At 45.9% G+C, this 18,878-nt stretch overlaps 1 protein-coding gene and 1 pseudogene across 2 annotated transcripts; one reads left to right on the plus strand and one right to left on the minus strand.

Moving 5' to 3' along the window:
- The window catches only part of LOC132389710 (zinc finger protein 850-like), a 54,115-nt pseudogene that overhangs the window by 13,330 nt on the left and 21,907 nt on the right, over positions 1 to 18,878 (plus strand).
- LOC132389711 (zinc finger protein 420-like) lies at positions 5,806 to 18,861 on the minus strand. Of its 2 annotated transcripts, none has more exons than XM_059962275.1 (3): positions 18,712 to 18,861; positions 17,204 to 17,354; positions 5,806 to 11,467 (listed from the first exon to the last, which is right to left on the minus strand). In XM_059962275.1, exon 3 carries the CDS (start codon positions 11,095 to 11,097, stop codon positions 9,472 to 9,474), a length of 1,626 nt encoding a protein of 541 aa, XP_059818258.1. In that variant the 5' UTR covers positions 11,098 to 11,467; positions 17,204 to 17,354; positions 18,712 to 18,861; the 3' UTR covers positions 5,806 to 9,471. The 2 variants fall into 2 exon arrangements, with proteins under 2 accessions (XP_059818258.1, XP_059818259.1); XM_059962276.1 differs by having other exon boundaries at positions 17,204 to 17,350; positions 18,712 to 18,840.

Below are 18,878 nucleotides of genomic sequence, written 5' to 3' on the forward strand. Positions count from 1 at the left end.
TGCCGTTCTCTGTTTTACGTGCGGACGATCACTGAGTCTTCACCGCCCTCTGTGGTGGGGATTTATAAACATTCACCACCCTCGGAATGGAGACATTTCCCCTCATTTCAGTCCCGCACAGTCCATCACTGTTTCAGAGACTGAGATCCCTGGTTCAACCGGTAATGATGTTGTGCATTTCAGTGTGCTCACCTCTCAGTCCTCGATTCTCTAAATGAAAGGGTTATCACATTTGATCTTTCTTCATATGATGACCCCACCACCCCAGGGATCAGTCTGGTGAATCTTCATTGCACTCTCTATTACAAATACTCTCTTACCTCTTTGTAAATCCTCTATGGAATTAATTACCATCTTCTGCAGCCCTGTGTTGCCCCAACCACTCACCTCCCACCCCTGTCACTATTTCCACCTTCCCACCTCCCCCCTCACCTGGATCTACCTCTCACTCCCCAGCTCTTGCCCCATCCCCACCCCTCACCTCTTTTCTCTGACTATTTCCCGACCACTCTTAGTCCAGAAGGAGGGTCTCGGCCCGAAATGTTGACGGTCCATTTCACTCCACAGATGCTGCCCGACCCACTGAGTTCCTCCGGCAGTTTGTTCTTTGGTCTGTATAACCCGTGTCAGTATGGGGAGCGGGATTTTACACCATATTCCAGGTACAAACTCAACAAAGCACAAATAATTGTCACTTTGCCCGGACTATTGGCCCCGCTTGCAGGGCAACACTGCCAGTGTTTGCCCCCAATGTGGTGAATCTCTCTGCTCGACACCACCGTGGGTTCAGACATTTCCACAGATGAGCCCCTCCTGTCCCCACCGGGACAAACATCCAGTCCGCCTCCTCTCTCACCATCTTCATCCTTTCAATAAAATCCCCCCCTCCCTCCCAGGGGAACCGGCATCAAACCAACGGGCCGAGTGTCCTCCTCGTACCTCTCAGCGATACATCAGACTCCGGCCGCGGGAGTCGCTTTACAAACGCCCCGACTTCCCTCGGAGGGAAATGGAAATAAATCAGAAAGCGGACATTTACTTTGGGGTTTTCTCCGCTTTGAGCTGGTCGGCGCTTGAGCGGGAGACGGACTCAGCGGGGTAACGCCCACTCGGCTTGTCCGCCTCCGCGACTGGTTGTAACCTGTGATTGACATCGCTTCGCACCATAACAGCGGTGGGGAAGGGGTGGTCACGTGATTATTAGCCCAGCCGTTCAACCTATAAAGCTCGAGCACAGCAGCGCGTGGGTGACGTAAGACACCGCGCACGTGAGGGCAGATCCCGGTGTGGGGAGCCCATGTCTGACGTCAGGCGCGTGGGGGAGGAGCTGTGTGACGTCACCTGAGGGAGACCGCTCGCATTTAAAAGCACCTCAATGGACTTCTCAGTGGGACAACAACATTAATCCCGGGTTTCATCACTGAATTCAGTGTTGTGGGATGTAATGTCCCCTGTTATGTGTCCGGCTGTGCCGTGTTGTTGGTTGAGAGGGCAGCGTGGTGTTTGTCTCGATTCGGGTCACAACACCAGAATTGCCAGCGGGGTCCACACACAGTGTATTAGTCAACAGAAAACCTCTCGTCCCTGCAGTCTTTGTCTCCTGGTAAACTCAACACCCTGACAGTGTGGACCATAGATACCCCTTCCTCTCAGAGTCAGGGGATCATTCAGACAGCTGATCGCTGAGAGGAATTATATTTATTGGTCATTAAAGTTCACCCAGATTCGTGTGGACGGATTTGATGTGGAGTTCGGGGTGTCACAGTGAAAGGGCCGGACGGCCGAACTCTCTCCGTTGACCAATCATCCTTCCAGATGAGGCGACACTTCACCTGTGAATCTTCCGGGGTCGCCCGTTGTGTCCGCTGCTCCCGATGCGGCCGCCTCCACAGTGGTGACACCGGCTCCTCCGCAGTTGTGCGGGGTAGGAGTGTTTTTTTTTTATCGGGGGTCGATATTATTGTTCCCTTTTGTGCCGGAGGGGTGGATTTGGGGGTTGATGATCGGGAAGTCGTTCTTTTTTATGCGTGGGGTGGGGTGGGATTTGATTTTTTTTCTCTCTGAACGACTTTCATGCTCTTTCTTCGTTTCGTGCTTCTCTGGAGAAAAAAACTCAGTTATTTATGGAGACCTACTTTGATAATAAATTAACCTTTGAACTATCCGAGCGGGACTTCCGGTGTCCAAAGATTTCAATTCCGATTCCCATTCTCGTTCCGACGTGTCAGCCCATCTTGTGCCAAGACGAGTCCACCCTGAGTGTCCAGGATCAGCAACTTATATTCCGTCTGGGCACCCCCCCCCCACACACACACACACACAAACTGATAGCATAAATATCGATTTCTCCTTCCGGTGAACAAATTTCCCTCACACCCCTCCCTCCCTCTCTGACTTTTCACGTCCTCTCACCTGCTTATCACTTCTCTCTGGATCCACTGCTCCATCCCTTTCTCCTATTCTCCACTCTCCTCTCCTATTAGACTCTATTTTCTTCCGCTCTTGAGCTTTCCCACCTACCTGGTTTCACCTATCACCTTCCAGCGGGACATTTCCTCGCCCGCCCCGATTTTATTCAGATATTTCTCCCATCCCATCTCAGTGCTGAAGGAGGGTTCAACTGGAAACGTCGACTGTTGACTCTTTTCGATAGATGCTGCCAGCCCTGCTGAGTTCCGCCAGTATTTTGTTCGTGTTGCTCTGAATTTCCAGCATCTGTAGACTTTGTCTTGTTTGTGATTTACCTCTCCGTTGTCCCTCCCGCCTCCGGCTACTGGTCCCCCGATAGGGACATCTGGCCACGGCTGGTGCAGCCCAGAACCTCCTGCTAAACGCAGGCGCAGTGCCGACCGTAGCTGTCGCCGGCGGTTCTTCTGTTCAGGATTCCGTGAAGATGGTACTGATCTCGGGTTTGTGGAAATCGGGGGCTGCCGTGGAAGAACAACTTTGTGGGCCGAAGAGCCTGTATCGTGCTGCAGGTTTTCTATGTTTCTATGAAAAGTGCCGGGAACGAGCTCTGCCAGACGGCTGGAGACTCCGGGCTCTCCGGTCCCGCAGCCCCGGTTTTAGCTTTGCGCCCGAGCCCGGGCTGTGGGATCAGCTAGTTGTGGTTCCCAGGCGAGGAGGGATATGGGGTGAAAGGTATCTGTCTCTGTGTGTGTGGGTAGAGGTTATGGGTGGACTGTGGGTGTGGGGTGAGAGGAGTGACGTTTTGGGGGACCGTATTCGAGGGGGGATGCGGGGTGAGGTTGCTGTTGTGAGAAAGTGGGATGATCGGACGTTCCGTGACCTGGGTCGAATAGAGTTGTAAACAGGGGAGGATCTGCTCCGTTGTGTCGGACGCTCGCGTGTCCTTTTAGGAAGCAGCAATTCTCTCTGCAAATGAATTACTGTCTAATCTTGCTGCTAATATTGTGTTTGTTACAAAGCCCCAGTGTCTGGCAGAGCTGTCACCGTCATGGGCTGTTGGTGCAGATTGGGATGGCGGTGGGGTGTCAGTGACCTCTGTATCAGAGAACAACACGGGTTTCTACATCCTCCTGTGAGATATAAATGATATAAATTCGGATCAGCTGGCATAGCTGGAGTTTGCAAAGGGAAAGGGGATAGGGAAGGGGCTGAGGAGATAGAGTTTTAATCAGCAAACCATCGTCCGGGGTGGAGGGGTACAGGAGCTGTCTGATAGATCGTTTTACAGTAATTGTGTTTTTATATAATCTCACAGATAGTGACTGAGGAAGGAGCTTGGTGAGGGAGGAGACCCGGAGGTGAGCAGGTCAGACACGGTATCAGGAGAGTGACAGTGATGTGATTTCCTGTGTCACAGGTACAGACAGTCGTCTCAGGTGAGGAGTTTGTGTGGAGATGCAGCTTCCCTGGAGGTGGAGGAAAGAGGACACACAAACAGGTGGAACCAGCTGTAGGAAGACATGGTTTGTCAGGTCTGACGACGAGCTGAATGTACCATAACCTTCAGACTGAATCAGAAAACCATTCTGAGGGTATTTGAAATGTCAGAAGCAGGGGAGATGTGATCACATGTGCAGAGGGCAGGGTTTGTGTCTCCATCAGACCGTCAGTGAGATCGTTCAAGTTACAATGTGCAGGGATGAAATCACAGTGTTTGGGGCCGGATTTAATCACTGATTCTGTCATAGTGAGAGGGTTAGTTTTGCTGTATGCCGGCAACATTAATGGAAGAAGACACAGGAACTTCATCAATTGCCAGTTGTTTAGCAGAAGTAAACAATCTCTATGTTAGATTGACAGAAACAGATACTCCCAGTGGTGACAAAGGGGTTCAGTCTGGTTCAATTCAGGTTGGAGAGGGGTGTGGAGTTTTGAAATCAATGCCTCGCGGTGCCACCATCATTAATTTAGCATGTCCGGAGTGGTGGATCACACAGCACGGAAACAGGCCTTTGGCCGGCCATACCTGTTCTGACCATCCACTCACTGTCTACACTGGTCCCATTTATCCGCACTTGGTTCACAGCCGACTGTATCTCAGCAGTTTCAATGCTCATCCTCTTCGTAAATGTTGTGAAGGGACCTGCCTCCACCACCACCTCGGGCAGTGAGTTCCAGATTTCAGCTACCCTCTGAGTGAGAAATCTCCTCCTCAGATCCCTCTAAACCTCTTCATCCTCTGCTTAAATCTATGCCCTCTGATCTGAGACACCTCTGCGACAGGATAGTGGCCAATATGGGCATCAGTGAGGCCTTTGATAAGGTTCACATGGTAAGTTGCTGTGGAAAGTCAGATCACACGGGATCCAGGGAGAGCTGGCTCACTGGATGCACAGTTGTCTTGATGGTAGGAAGCAGAGAGTGATGGTGGGAGGCTGTTTATTGGACTCGAGGCCTGGGCTTAGTGAGGTTACCCAGGGTTACACCCCATTGATCTCATTATTCATTCATATTTAATGATATTTACACAGTTGAATTCTATGCTCTAGTTGATCTTTCACTGATCCTGTTACTATTCTGTAGATTTGCTAAGTGTTTCTGTAGGAAAAACAGTCTCAGGGTTGCATGTGGTGACATATATGTACTCTGATAATAACATTTACTTTGAACATCAACCATTGCTACTTGTCATCTGGATCAATAATTTGGTTGAGAATGTACAGGGTATGGATCGCAGTTTTGCAGCCAGTTCAAACAATTACTTTTTCTGAAAGATATTAAGTATAAACTCTCTGCTCTGTTTCCCTCTCTGCACTCGACCACCCCTCCCCTTACTGTCTTCCCTCTCTGCCCCTTCCCCTCTCTCACCCTGACATTGGACATACGTTCAGGGTGAAAGTGAATTATTTTCGGGGAATCTGAAGGGGAATTCTTCACTCAGAGGTTGGTGAGAGTGTGGAATGAGCTGCCAGTGGAAGTGGAGGATATGGGTTTTATTGAGACACTCAAGAGGAATTTGGGTGAGGACGTGGATGGGAGGTGTATGGAGGCTCTGGTGCAGGTAGCTGGAACCAGGCAGTAACAACAAAAACGGGTCGGCATGGACTAGAAGTTTCACTGCCGCTTGGCTCTGTGATTCTAATAATATTGTGATTTGTAATTTCCGCATTTAGTACATTGCTACTAATGTCTGAACCCAGAAATTTACCCAAACAAGAATTGAAAGACTCTTGACGGGTACAGAAAGCATTTACAAGCTGAGATACTTGCCAAAGGGGGTGTTACTAAGCACTGACCATGCAGGGTGCCCAAACTTCTGCTTCTGGCCCTTATCTTTTTTTGCTATTTTGAAACTGTAAAAGATGTGATGCACCATCAATAACTCTGAGACGTGAGGCGAGATATCGGCTTTTATTGACTGGAAGAAAGAACAAGAAGCAATTAACCACCATGTTACATCCTGGAGACTGAGGCCAGGGCTCAGGCCTCAATCCCTTATACCGGGGTCTGTGGGAGGAGCCACAGGAACAATCAGCGGGGGGGGGGGGGGGGGCATGTCCAGACAGGTACATGTAGTTCACCACAAGATGGAAATAAAATGTAATCTTGCTTAAAATATTAAAGAAATGTGTCATCTTTAACTTTATGCCTTTTCTAATCAGGTCATCTTTTACTCGCTTAGCTATTTTACAGTAACAGAAATTTTGACCGGGGTGCCCAAACTTTTGCATATGTATATCCTATGCCTTCCAAATTACTTCCAAAAATTCCAGCCATTGCTGCACTGTTTTCTCCCTACCCGTGTTCTTTTTAAATCAATTTTGACCAATTTTTCTCTCATGCCTCTCTAATTCTTTTTATTCCACATTTGACTTTAACTTCTCCTTCTCTAATGTTGGGGTGAATTTGATCACATTAAGATCATTTACCCCTGAAAGTTCTTTGAAATTCAGTGACCTAATTAATTCCGGTTCATTACAACACCCAATCCTGAATAGCTGATCCCCAACTGGGCTCAACCACGAGCTGCTCTAAGAAGCATCTTGTAGGCATTCTAGGATTTCCTCCTCTTCAAACCAACACCATCCCGATTTTCCTAATCACCTGCATGACAATCCCCTATGACAATTGTAACATTGCCCTTTGGCACGCATTTTCTATCTCCCATTGTAATTTCAGGACCTCATTCTTACTACTGTTTGAAGGTCTCTGTACAATTCCCATTAGGGATTTTTTTTTTACATTTGCTGCTCTTTAATTCTACAACTTCCAACCCTTTGCCACCACTTTCTAATGATTGTATCTAATATTTTACCAACAGAGCCACACAACCCCACTACCAGCTTGTTCTTGTCTTGTTCTTTCAATAAATATATAAGTATCTGAGAAACAAGAGGACCTGCAGATGCTAGAAATCTAGAGAACTACACACAAAGTGCTGGAGGAGCTCAGCATGTCAGGCAGCATCTATGGATGGGAATCAACATTTCAGGCCAAGACCCTTCACCAGGACTCTTGATACCCACATATCTGGTATATCAACAAGCAAAGACAATAGAAAATAGTGCAAAATAGGGAAAACATTTGAAAAAATGTAGTTCACACCTTAAGAAGTCTTGTCAAACAGAGCTCACTAGTTAACAAATACAACAAAGGCAATAAACACTTTCTTCAATACCGGCATTGACTTATTAATAAGAAAAATATATTTGTCCCATTTCAATCAGTACAACTTACAAAGGTAAATAAGAACTTTAGAAAGCTTTAGAAAAGAGTATTTACACTGAAACTCACTTAGATTAACACGACCCTGGACAGAAGGAGGAACAGGAATAACACACGAGGAAAGATCACACAACAGTCAGATAAAACTTCTATATTTTCAAGAAAAATGAACTGGATTCAGCACTCCATGTGTGTATATACAGTTGTGATACGGAATACAGATCAGAAAAATTAACTGAGAGGCCAACTCAGAAAAATAAATCATCACTCTGGAAGAAATCATTAGCAGGTGGTATGAGTATGGCATCGCAATAATCTCAGCAGATGAGATGTTGACAAGGAAGCATCGAGCACCTGACTGACAGTTGGACTCCTCTTACCAGAAACAGAGGGGTTCCTTGCAGGAATACAAGACAAGCTGGTTAACAAAAGGGGAAAATAAAATCAAAAATACATACAATATTGTTTGTATTGAAAGCAGTAAGTGCTGGAAATGCCAAGAGAAACCAGACACAATCCAACACATTCCAGGATCCAGCAGGAATTTAACTCAAACTGATTACTTATAAAGATAAAATATCATTCAGCAAATTCTTGCTTTAAAATACTGACTCATGATTGCCCTCCATCACTTCAGACAAGCCTGTAAGTTCAAGCCTGATCCAGTTTCAGAGTCAAAATCTTACAAATGATATGATAATCAATACATTGTTACAGATAGGACAATCTATAATAACTATCCAGACATAATATTACAGGATAAACAAGCAGGAACAACACCCTCAATAATTGAAACCATTCCAAACACATAGATGTCACACGGGTATAGTTTGTTATCAGTCAAACCACCAAAAGATTTTCTCCATCAATCTGCTTCCAAATGTTGCTACTCTGTCATTTGTTGCCATACCCCACTGCTGATTCCCTTCTCCTCATCATATGTTCTTACCCCAACCATCTTCCAGAGCCCCAACCTCTGCCCTGTGCAGATTTGTCTCTGGTTTCTGACCCTGCTCCATTGAACGTCCTGCTTACCATTCTGCTTTCAGTCTTTGGAAGACAGTGGTGTTTTCTAACAACCCTTTAGAAGCAGAGAAAATGACCAATAATGTGGTAATGAGCCATGAGTAAGGAGGGTAACTCCAAAATTAATTCTTCCTCAGTCCAGAGATTTCAGGGGTAAAGAACATCTCAGACAGAACTGCAGTCAGCTTAACTTCTTCAGTCTGCAGAGAATTCAAGGGAAACCTCTTCACAAACAGATTGGTGACTGTTTGGAACCCATCACTACAGACAGAGGAAGAGGTGAACAACAGGGGAAGATTTAAGAGGACTGTCCTGGAACAGAATCACTGGCAGGGTTCAGCCAGCCTGTGGTGACTCTCTACTGTACAATAGGTGTAATGTAAATTCAGTAAGTACCAAGGACAGGGTTTAAAATGGAACAGATTTATTTGTCTCAGATGCAGAATATTAAACTCCTGTCCCAGTAAAGTTGAATGTGCAGCAGGAGAATCTCCTCCCATGCCCAGTGACCAGGGTGCAGAACTGGGCGTGGTGAGCAGCAGCAATAATCGCAGAGTTCAGCACTTACAGTCACTCTCAAAATAGCATTCAGCAATGGTGATGGACAAATATCCAGCATGAAGCTTTTTGAAACTTTCTCCCCAGTGTGAACCCGCTAGTCTGTCACAAGTGTAACACGCTGTAAGGTTTCACTGCTGATGTAATGGTTTCTCTGTAGCAGCAATATTTAGGTTATGACTAGTGATAACAGGGTTTTGGAGTGCAAGGCTTTCCGATGGCAGAATTTTTTTTTTCTTGTGAGTCTGGAAGAGAGATTATTGTGTTTTTTTGCTGGGGAGAGATGAGAAGATGTGAACGGAGAGAGGGGGCCCTTTTTTCTTTTGATTTCTTTACTAACCCTATAGTCAAAGAATGAATTATAAAGATCAATCATTAAATCACATATTGTGTATCATTTGTTATTTCAGGGTACTTAGTTATAACATGGGACACACCACACAGCATCCACCCAAACGAGATTTCTTATGTTTGTCCAGGCTGAGTGGCTATCACCCCCATATATTAAGCTGCTAGCCGAAGCGAGATTTACATCAGGTTAGATGAATGACTCCATTTCCACGTTCACAGCAGCTGATTTGCCTCTTCCCATTGTGAACCAGGTAGTGTGTCGTAAGGATAGATAAGTGAATGAATCCCTTTCCACATTCACAGCAGGTGAACTGCCTCTTCCTAGTATGAACTCAATGATGCACAATTTGGTTGATTTGGCCGAGAGAAACTTTTCCCAAAGTCTGATCAGTTGATCAGCCTCTAATCAGTATGAACTCGCTGGTGTCTCTGTAGTTGAAATGACTGAGTGAATCGCTTCCCACAGTCTGAGCAGGTAAACGGCTTCTCCCCAGTGTGAATTCGCTGATGTACCTTCAGTTGGGGTGAACAAGTGAATCCCTTCCCACAGTCTGAGCAGGTAAATGGCTTCTCCCCAGTGTGAATTCGCTGATGTACCTTCAGTTGGGATGAACTAGTGAATCCCTTCCCACATTCTGAGCAGGTAAATGGCTTCTCCCCAGTGTGAATTCGCTGATGTACCTTCAGTTGGGATGAACAAGTGAATCCCTTCCCACAGTCTGAGCAGGTAAACGGTTTCTCCCCAGTGTGAATTCGTTGATGTACCTTCAGTTGGGATGAACTAGTGCATCCTTTCCCACAGTCTGAGCAGATGAACGGCCTCTCTCCAGTGTGAACTCGCTGATGTACCTTCATTTGGGATGAGCAAGTGAATCCCTTCCCACAGACTGAGCAGTTGAACGGCCTCTCCCCAGTGTGAACTGACTGGTGTACCAGTAGTGCGTGTGACAGAGTGAATCCCTTCCCACAGTCTGAGCAGGTGAATGGCCACTCCCCAGTATGAACTGACTTGTGTACCAGTAATTCGTGTGACTGAGTGAATCCCTTCCCACAGTCTGAGCAGGTGAATGGCCTGTCCCGAATGTGAATTCGCTGATGTTCCTTCAGATGGGATGACCGAGTGAATCCCTTTCCACAGTCTGAGCAGGTGAACGGCCTCTCTCCAGTGTGAACTCGCTGATGTACCTTCATTTGGGAAAAGCAAGTGAATCCATTCCCACAGTCTGAGCAGGTGAATGGGTTCTCTCCAGTGTGAACTCGCTGATGTCCCTTCAGTTGGGATGAGCAAATGAATCCCTTCCCACAGTCTGAGCAGGTGAATGGCCTCTCTCCAGTGTGAACTCGCTGGTGTCTCAGTAGGTGAGATGCCTGAGTGAATCCCTTTGAACATTCCGAGCAGATGAACGGCCTCTCGCCAGTGTGAACTTGCCGGTGTGTCTGTAGTTGACATGATCGACTGAATCCCTTCCCACATTCTGAGCAGGTGAATGGCCTCTCCCCGGTGTGAACTCGCTGGTGTCTCTGTAGTTGAGATGACGCAGTGAATCCCTTCCCACAGTCTGTACAGATGAACGGCCTCTCCTGAGTGTGAACCAACTTGTGTCCCAGGAGGTCGATTGACCGAGTGAAGCCCTTCCCACAGTCTGAGCAGGTGAATGGCCTCTCTCCAGTGTGAACTCTCTGATGTACCTTCAGCTGATATGACTGAGTGAATCCCTTCCCACAGTCTGAGCAGGTGAACGGCCGCTCCCCAGTGTGAATTCGCTGATGTACCTTCAGTTCCGATGAGCAAGTGAATCTCTTCCCACAGTCTGAGCAGGTGTATGGCTTCTCCCCAGTGTGAACTCGCTCATGTACCTTCAGGTTGGATGATGAAATGAATCCCTTCCCGCAGAATGAGCAGAGGAACGGCCTCTCCCCAGTGTGAACAAACTTATGTCCCAGTAGGTCGGATGACCGAGTGAATCCCTTCCCACATTCTGAGCAGGTGTATGGCCGCTCCCGAGTGTGAACTCCCTGGTGAGCCATGAAGTCAGATGACCGTGTGAATCCTTCCCCACAAATTCAGCAGATGACCAGCCTCTGCCCAGTGTAAACTGACTGGTGTGTCCACAGGTGGGAAGACCGACTGAATCCCTTCTCACTCACAGAGTAGGTGAATGGCCTCATCACAGTGTCAACTTGGTGATGTCCCTTCAGGTGAATGGGTTTCCTCCCTTGTTTAAAATGTCAGGCGTGCCAGTCAGTCAGATGATTGAGTGAATCCCTCCCCACAGTCTGAGCAGGAAGGATGATCGAGGAAATCCTTTGTTCCACTTCTTAAATATCTGGATAGAGACAGCAAAACTGGTGTGTGGTGTTCGAGATTCCCATAGATTAATTCTTTGTCATTTTTAACCTGTAAGAAGATATACAAAATCCATCAATGGGTGTAGGACAACATTTCAGATGAGATCATTTGAGTTGTCACGGTGTGATCTGGCAACACACTCTTACAGTGAAGTTCAACCCGAGTTGGAGAGAGAAATCATCTTCTAACTGGGCAGAGAGCTGGTATCTGGAATGACCACTAAACTCTCAGATGTTCTTCCTGTGTCTCTAAGAATGGGGCATTTCTGCCATCTCCAATCTGTGACCTGACTCAGTTTGACTCTCTCCATTGACATTTTTCCCTGTTTACTGAGCTGCATGGGTGCCTGGCCCCACAGCAACTGAAATACTCACACACAAAAAGCCAGCAGCGCATTCCATGCACCCACCACTCTCTGTGTAAAAAAAACTTACCCTGACATCCCCTCAGCATCGATTTCCAAGCATCTTAAAACTCTGCTCCCTTGTGTTAGCCATTTCAGCTCTGGGAAAATATCCTCTGGCTATGCACACAATCAATGCCCCTCATCATCTTATACACCTAAAAACGGGTCTTAACATAAATAAGGACATACCACATTATACGTGATTGAGTTCATCTGCATGTTCACACAACCTATGTAGCAGACCTGTAACAGGTAATGAAGGATTTTCTCACCAAAGCTTTTGCACATTGTCCATATGTGGTTTGCTTACTAAACTATGCTTTAAAAAGTCAGATTTGCAAATATCACTCCACTTCTTCCCACTTGCAAATTCTCCAGCAACTTTTGCATTGCCACAACACACACAGGTAACACCAGTTTCTATATTGGACATAAATATTTCCCCTGAACCCACCAGAGGAATTGAGGATATATTAAAAAAAAATCATTTTGAACCTATGTAATCTCTGACTAAAAGAATAATTGGTACTGAATAGGAATTTTGAACTGAAGTGAACTCAGTCTTCAGCATTTAGCTAAGACAGGCTCAATACCAGTTCTCTGCAGCTTGCAGAGAGACACACTGAGAACTGATAACATTATACATTGTACTCTCATTAGCTGATAACATTATACATTATACCTTAGCTGATAACGATTGTTCTCTTGTTTGAGTAAATGGAGGAGGACTCAGTGATAGGACAGGAATGAACTTCTGTTTGAAATTAAGCCAGGGCCTTGCAAAGGGAATAACTGACAAGGACTGGAACTAAAACCTTGATTTAGCAAACTCTCAATTCTAATAATTACGTTTTGCACCAACAAACTTGTTGGGTGTACCAGTTCAAATAATATCTTGCAAAAGTAATGTATGGGCTTGCTATGTACAAGTATACAGCTGTAACCTGAGTCAATAACAAGTCAGTCCACTTGTTAAGATAGTGGCAGTGCTTGCATGCCTTCCATTTGACAACTGGGTCTCAAACTCCTGCAGGAGAATGCACAATAAACTGTGGTGATGATAGGAAACTGGGCTTCTGTGTATTATTTGGATTCAACTTTTAACATTTGTCATCATGAACAGGACCCCAATACAGGGAGTGCCAAGCAGACGGGCTGAGCAACTGGCTGGACCACTCTGGGGACTGCAGAGACTGACCGGGTGCCCAATAGTTATTTTAATTTTTGTCGCTGTCCGTTAGTTCCTTCGCAGGTACAGTCCCTCGTGGCAGGAGGCAGATCTGCCATGTAAATTAATCAATTGCGCAGGATGTGCCAGCCAGGTAAAGTTACCTGATTGATAATTGAGCAGGAGGCTTTGTGCCGAGTAAATGACAAAGAGAACATGGGTCAATTGCTATCGATTTAGAGTTTTCCAGACAAGGAAAACGATTTTCAAATGTTGAGTGCAGCGCTGAATAAGAAATTGGGGAACAATATGTGGCCACTGGGGGGGAACCTGGGATATTACCTCATGAGAACAAGCAGTAAATTTGATAGGGAAAATGAACTGTGGAATGAAGTGGAAATTGTGGTAAAGGGAATGGAAGGAAAAGCAGATGTGCAGTGGAACAGTATGTTATTAGCAAGTTGGAGTAAGAATGCATGTGACAATGGGATAGAGGTATGTACTGCAAAGGTTGGGTGATGCTAAAAGTGAAGTGTGAATGGGTGCATGGATGCTGAAAACGAGAGCAGGAAAAACAAAGTAAGCAAACCAAGGCCAGCCTAGATAGGAGAGAAGGGCAGGAACATCAGACAGACAGACAGATATACTTTATTGATCCCAAAGGAAATTGGGTTTCATTACATACTGATAGGGAAACAAGGGATCCCAAACCCATGTCTGTCATACCAACCCTGTTTGAGGACAGTGACCATGATGAGGAGTGGGCACCACCCGTACCTCTCCTACCTTGCCAGGGGCCAAGTGCACCCATTGCCCCAAAACCCCAATGGTGACTGCTCGGGTAACAGGGAAGGGAGGTTCTCTTTACTCTCAGATCCCGAATGGGAATACTGAGGATTATTTCCAGACAGGGAGGGAAGAATCCAATAAAACCACAGAGTTAATGGCTCCACAAAGACAATTACCCACCCGAATGCTGCCCAATCCACGAGCAGGAGGAGGGACAGCCCTCAGTGATTCCTGTGTATGCACCCTGGAAGCATCAAGAAATGATAATGATCATGAATCAGGCCCCAGACAGAAGAGAAAACCCAGCACAGTTTGCTCAGTGTGTCCGCAGTACAAAAATGTTTACTGCGACTCCACAAGATTTATTTGGTCTCTGCTGCATGACGAGGGGTGAAAATGGAAGGCAGATTTGAGATACCAAAGCTATCAGGAGTTACAGGTGGGAAAACATAATGAGAATGAACAGACAGGCCAGATCATTCAAGCCTTGGAAAGGGCTCTCCAGCAACCTGTAAACATCACTAAAGTACTTGAATGCAAACCTAAGCCTGGGGAATCGGGACCAGACTATTGGGAGTGATTTGTGGCCTGCTACGGCACTTTCACAGGAGACCAAACATTTAATGATTGGAATCTGTCCCCCCTGTTCAATGCCCTACTGCTCCAATGCTTACCAACTGAGTTAGCCAACATGATTAAAACAAATAATATGGATTGGCCTGACAATGACCGAAATCGAATGTGATGAGCTTTGACATATCATTCTGACCCGACTTTCGAATCCCGATCAACCCTGAAGGGAACTAATATTAAAGGTGACTATGTTCAGTGGAAAGGAGGATGTGAGTGGGCGACATCTGGGGATCAGAAATGGGAACAAAAACCTACCAACGGACAGGTGGGGTCAACAACCCGTTTAGAAATTGACAAGCAAGGATGCCTCCTACTGTGAGTTCCACCCCTGAGGAAGAGCCCAATGTAATATTGCAAGTTGCTGGAATTTCATTTCTGTTTATGGCTGATGTGGGGGCAATCGCAACCACTCTCGATCAGGAAATAGTATTGGAAAAGGGATTCCAGCTATCAGACACGACAATCACTCTGTCTGGGTTCGATGACACGGAACACACATATTCACGTACATGACTACGGGAAATAATTCCCACTACGGCCTGCCAGAGATGCTGAGCTCTGACAATGGCCCACATTTTATGGTGAAAGTAAACAAATGGGTATGTAACAAACTAGCTATCAAGCAACAATTCCACTGTGTACACCACCCACGGGCCGCTGGCAGAGTGGAAAGAGCCAATGGCACTCTGAAGAGTAAACTGGCCAGACTAACAGTGGAGACTGGACTCACTTGGTTGAAGGTCCGACCATTAGCCCGAATCCACATGAGGGTTACCCCACAGAGGAAAACAGGGTTGTCACCAGCTTAAATCATTTCTGGACGGCCCATGAGGACACCCTGGGAACAAAGTCTCAGGATTAAAGCCAAAGTGAATAAGAATAAGGAACCTTGGTTCTCGATGGATATTGGAACTCTGATAAAGAAGAGAGAGATGCATGACATGTGTAAGAAACAGGGAGCAAACAAGGTACTTGAGTAGTATAGGAAGTGCAAAAAAATACTTCAGGAAGAAATCAGGAAGGGCTGAAAGAAGACATGAGGTGGCGTTGGCAGTCAAGCTGAAGGACAGTAAGAGCTTCCACAGGTATATTAATAGCAAAAGGATAGTTAAGGGATAAAATTGGTCCTCTTGAGGATCAGAGTGGTCGACTATGCATGGAACCAAAAGAAATTGGGGAGATGTTAAATGTTTTTTTTTTGTGTGTCTGAATTTACTAAGGAAACTGGCATGGAGTCAATGGAAATAAGGCAAACAAGTATCGAGGTCATGGAACCTATACAGATAGATGAGGAAGAGGTGCTTGCTACCTTGAGGCGAGTAGATAAATCTCCAGGACCTGACAGGTTATTCCTTGGGACCCTGAAGGAGACTAGTGTTGAAATTGCAGGGGCCCTGGCAGATATATTTAAATATCATTATCTACGGGTCAGGTGCCAGAGATTTGGAGGATAGTTCATGTTGTTCCGTTGTTTAAAGCGGGCTCTAAAAGTAATCTGGGAAATTATAGGCTGGTAAGTTTGATGTCGGTCATGGGTAAATTATTGGAAAGAGTACTAAGAGATAGGATCGACAATTATTTAGATAGACAGGGACGTATTAGGGAGAGTCAACACGGCTTTGTGCATGGTAGGTCATGTTTAACAAATATATTAGAGATTTTCGAGGCGGTTACAAGGAAAGTGGATGAAGGCAAGGCAGTGGATGTTTACATGGACTTCAGTAAGGCCTTTGACAAGGTCCCGCATGGGAGGTTAGTTACGAAGATTCATTCACTAGGTATATATGGTGAGGTAGTAAATTTGAATGGGAACTGAGAAAGGGGGAAGTCAGAGAGTGGTAGTGGAGGATTGCTACTTTGAGTGGAGGACTGTGACTGGTGGTGTGCCACAGGGATCAGTGGTGGGTCCAATGTTATTTGTCATCTGTATCAATGATCTGGATAATAATTTGGTAAATTGGATCAGCAAACTTGTTGATGATACAAAGATTGGAGGTGTAGTGCACAGTGAGGAAGGTTTTCAAAGCTTGCAGAGGGATCTGAACCAGCTGGGAAAATGGTAGATGGAGTTTAATACAGACAAGTGTGAGGTATTGCACTCGGAAGGTCAAACCAAGGCAGAACATACAAGATAAATGGTAGGGCACTGAGGGGTGCACTAGAACAGAGGGATCTTGGAATACTGATACAAAATTCCTTAAAAGTGGCATCACATGTAGATAGGGTAGTAAAGAGAGCTTTTGGTACTTTGGCCTTTATAAATCAAAGTTCTGAGTATATGAGTTGGAATGTAATGGTGAGGTTGTATATTGCATTAGTGAGGGGGAATTTGGAGTATTGTGTGCAGTTTTGGTCACCGAATTACAGGAAGAATATTAATAAGGTTGAAAGAGTGCAGAGACAAGGATGTTGCTGGGACTTGAGAAACTGAGTTACAGAGAAAGGTTGAATAGGTTAGGACTTTATTCCCTGGAGCGTAGGAGAATGAGGGGTGATTTGATAGAGGTGTATAAAATTAGGATGGGTATAGATAGAGTGAATGCAAGCAGGCTTTTTCCACTGAGGCTCGGGGAGAAGAAAACCCAGAGGACATGGGTTAAGGGTGAAGGGCAAAAAGTTTAAAGGGAATATTGGAGGTGGGGGGGGGCTTCTTCACAACTGGGTCTGACTGGTACTGGCATAACTGGTTCGTCTGGGCACATTCTGTCTCACTCCCAACTATTTTGTACCTTCCTTTGCACAGGTATGTAATGTCTAAAGGACCAGTGTTTGAGTAAATGAGACTCACCAGACTTTCTCCTGACTGAATCAATGGAAACCCTGAGTCAGATGGGTCCTCTCCAGTTTATGCTCTCAGTTCTCGGGCTGGTTCACTTGTTGCTGTTCCCTTGTCTTCAGTCGTGGTTTTTCTTCCAATAAATCTCTCACTGCAGGTCTAACTTTAACATGAAAGATAATGAAGCACGTTAACAATGAAAAGGAGGACCAAACATATCTGCTTAATGTTACTAGGAACAAAACTCACTGAAATTTAAACATTGAAGGAAAATATAATGATCTCAGTGAACAATATTTTATTGTCCCTCACAAGACACAGACGATACGGGATAAGAAGGAGCCATCATTCAGTCATGGTAAGACATAAGACACAGGAACAGAATCAGGTGATTCGATCCATCTGGTCTGTCCCACCATTCAACCATGGCTGATTTTTATTCCAACACCATATTCCTGCCTTCATCCTGTAACCCTGAAGCTACTCAGCAATTACCAATATATTAATCTGTCACAAATATACACAAATGGCAGTCTCAAACAAATTCTGTGGCAACAAATTCCACATATCAGACATCTTTTAGCCAAAAAAAAATTCTTATCTCAGTTTTAAAGGGAAGCATCTTTATTCTGAGACTGTGCTGTCAGATCACGTACTCCCTGTCTGATGGAAACATCCTCTCCATGCCCACTGTATCCAGGCTTTTCAGCATTCGGTAGGTTTACTTAGCCACACCGTCCCTCTGAACTCCATCGAGCACAGGTCAAGAACCATCAAATGCTCCTCACACGTAACACCGATCATGAGATTATTCATGTGAACCTCATTAGCAACAACTGCATTGGCCACATTTCCAGGGATAAAAGACAAATTGGTTCCAGCAAGTTGTGCTTCCTTTACTGTTATACTATCACTCCATTTCCAGATTAAAACAGGACCATTTCAGGAAATTTGTATTACAGATCCGGTCTTGTCTATACTGGACCGACCGCCGTCGCTGGGCTTGCAGGAGTAACGTGTGGCTCTGCTCTGCTGCGTGGAGCTGAGGCTCGAACCATTCTCCCCCTGGACTTCCCAGTCCCTCGGTAAAGCAGGCAGTGAAATAAAGATCCCCACAACCTGGGACGTTCTCCTTTCTCACCCACCCCAGTCCGGGAGAAGACACAACAGCCATACAGCTCCAGGACAAACGCGAGGAGCTTCAGGAAGCGAGACGAGTTCGGGGAAGTTAATGGGACTCAGTGGCCAAAATCACACCACGTGATCTGGCGTCACGACGCGGAGGGCGGGACGACTATGCTACACACAGCCTCACGTGACCTGTCGGCCGGACTTCCATTTCAATTCTGCGGAAACAGACAGTCTGGGCTCCTGGTTTGTATCGTTCAAAGCAGATTAAGTGAAGTCGACACATTTCTGACGAGCTGAGATAGTTGGGAAACAAATGAGTTCCTGGTCCTCAGTTCGGGGCTCACGGCCAACATCGGATCTCCCCGCTCGGGATCGGTCTCAATACTCACCGATGGGAAAGTGATATCTTCGGCCCGCAGACACTGATCCCGACGGAAGAGACGAAAGTCTTTCCCGATCACACAGCCGGCCCACTTCAGCTCTGAGCGGAGAGGATTACACCGTCCACCCGGAGACTGTGAGCATGCGCGAAGAGATTGTTACATCATCGGGAGGC

Source organism: Hypanus sabinus, unplaced genomic scaffold (assembly GCF_030144855.1).
Source record: "Hypanus sabinus isolate sHypSab1 unplaced genomic scaffold, sHypSab1.hap1 scaffold_634, whole genome shotgun sequence".
Lineage (NCBI taxonomy): Eukaryota > Metazoa > Chordata > Chondrichthyes > Myliobatiformes > Dasyatidae > Hypanus > Hypanus sabinus.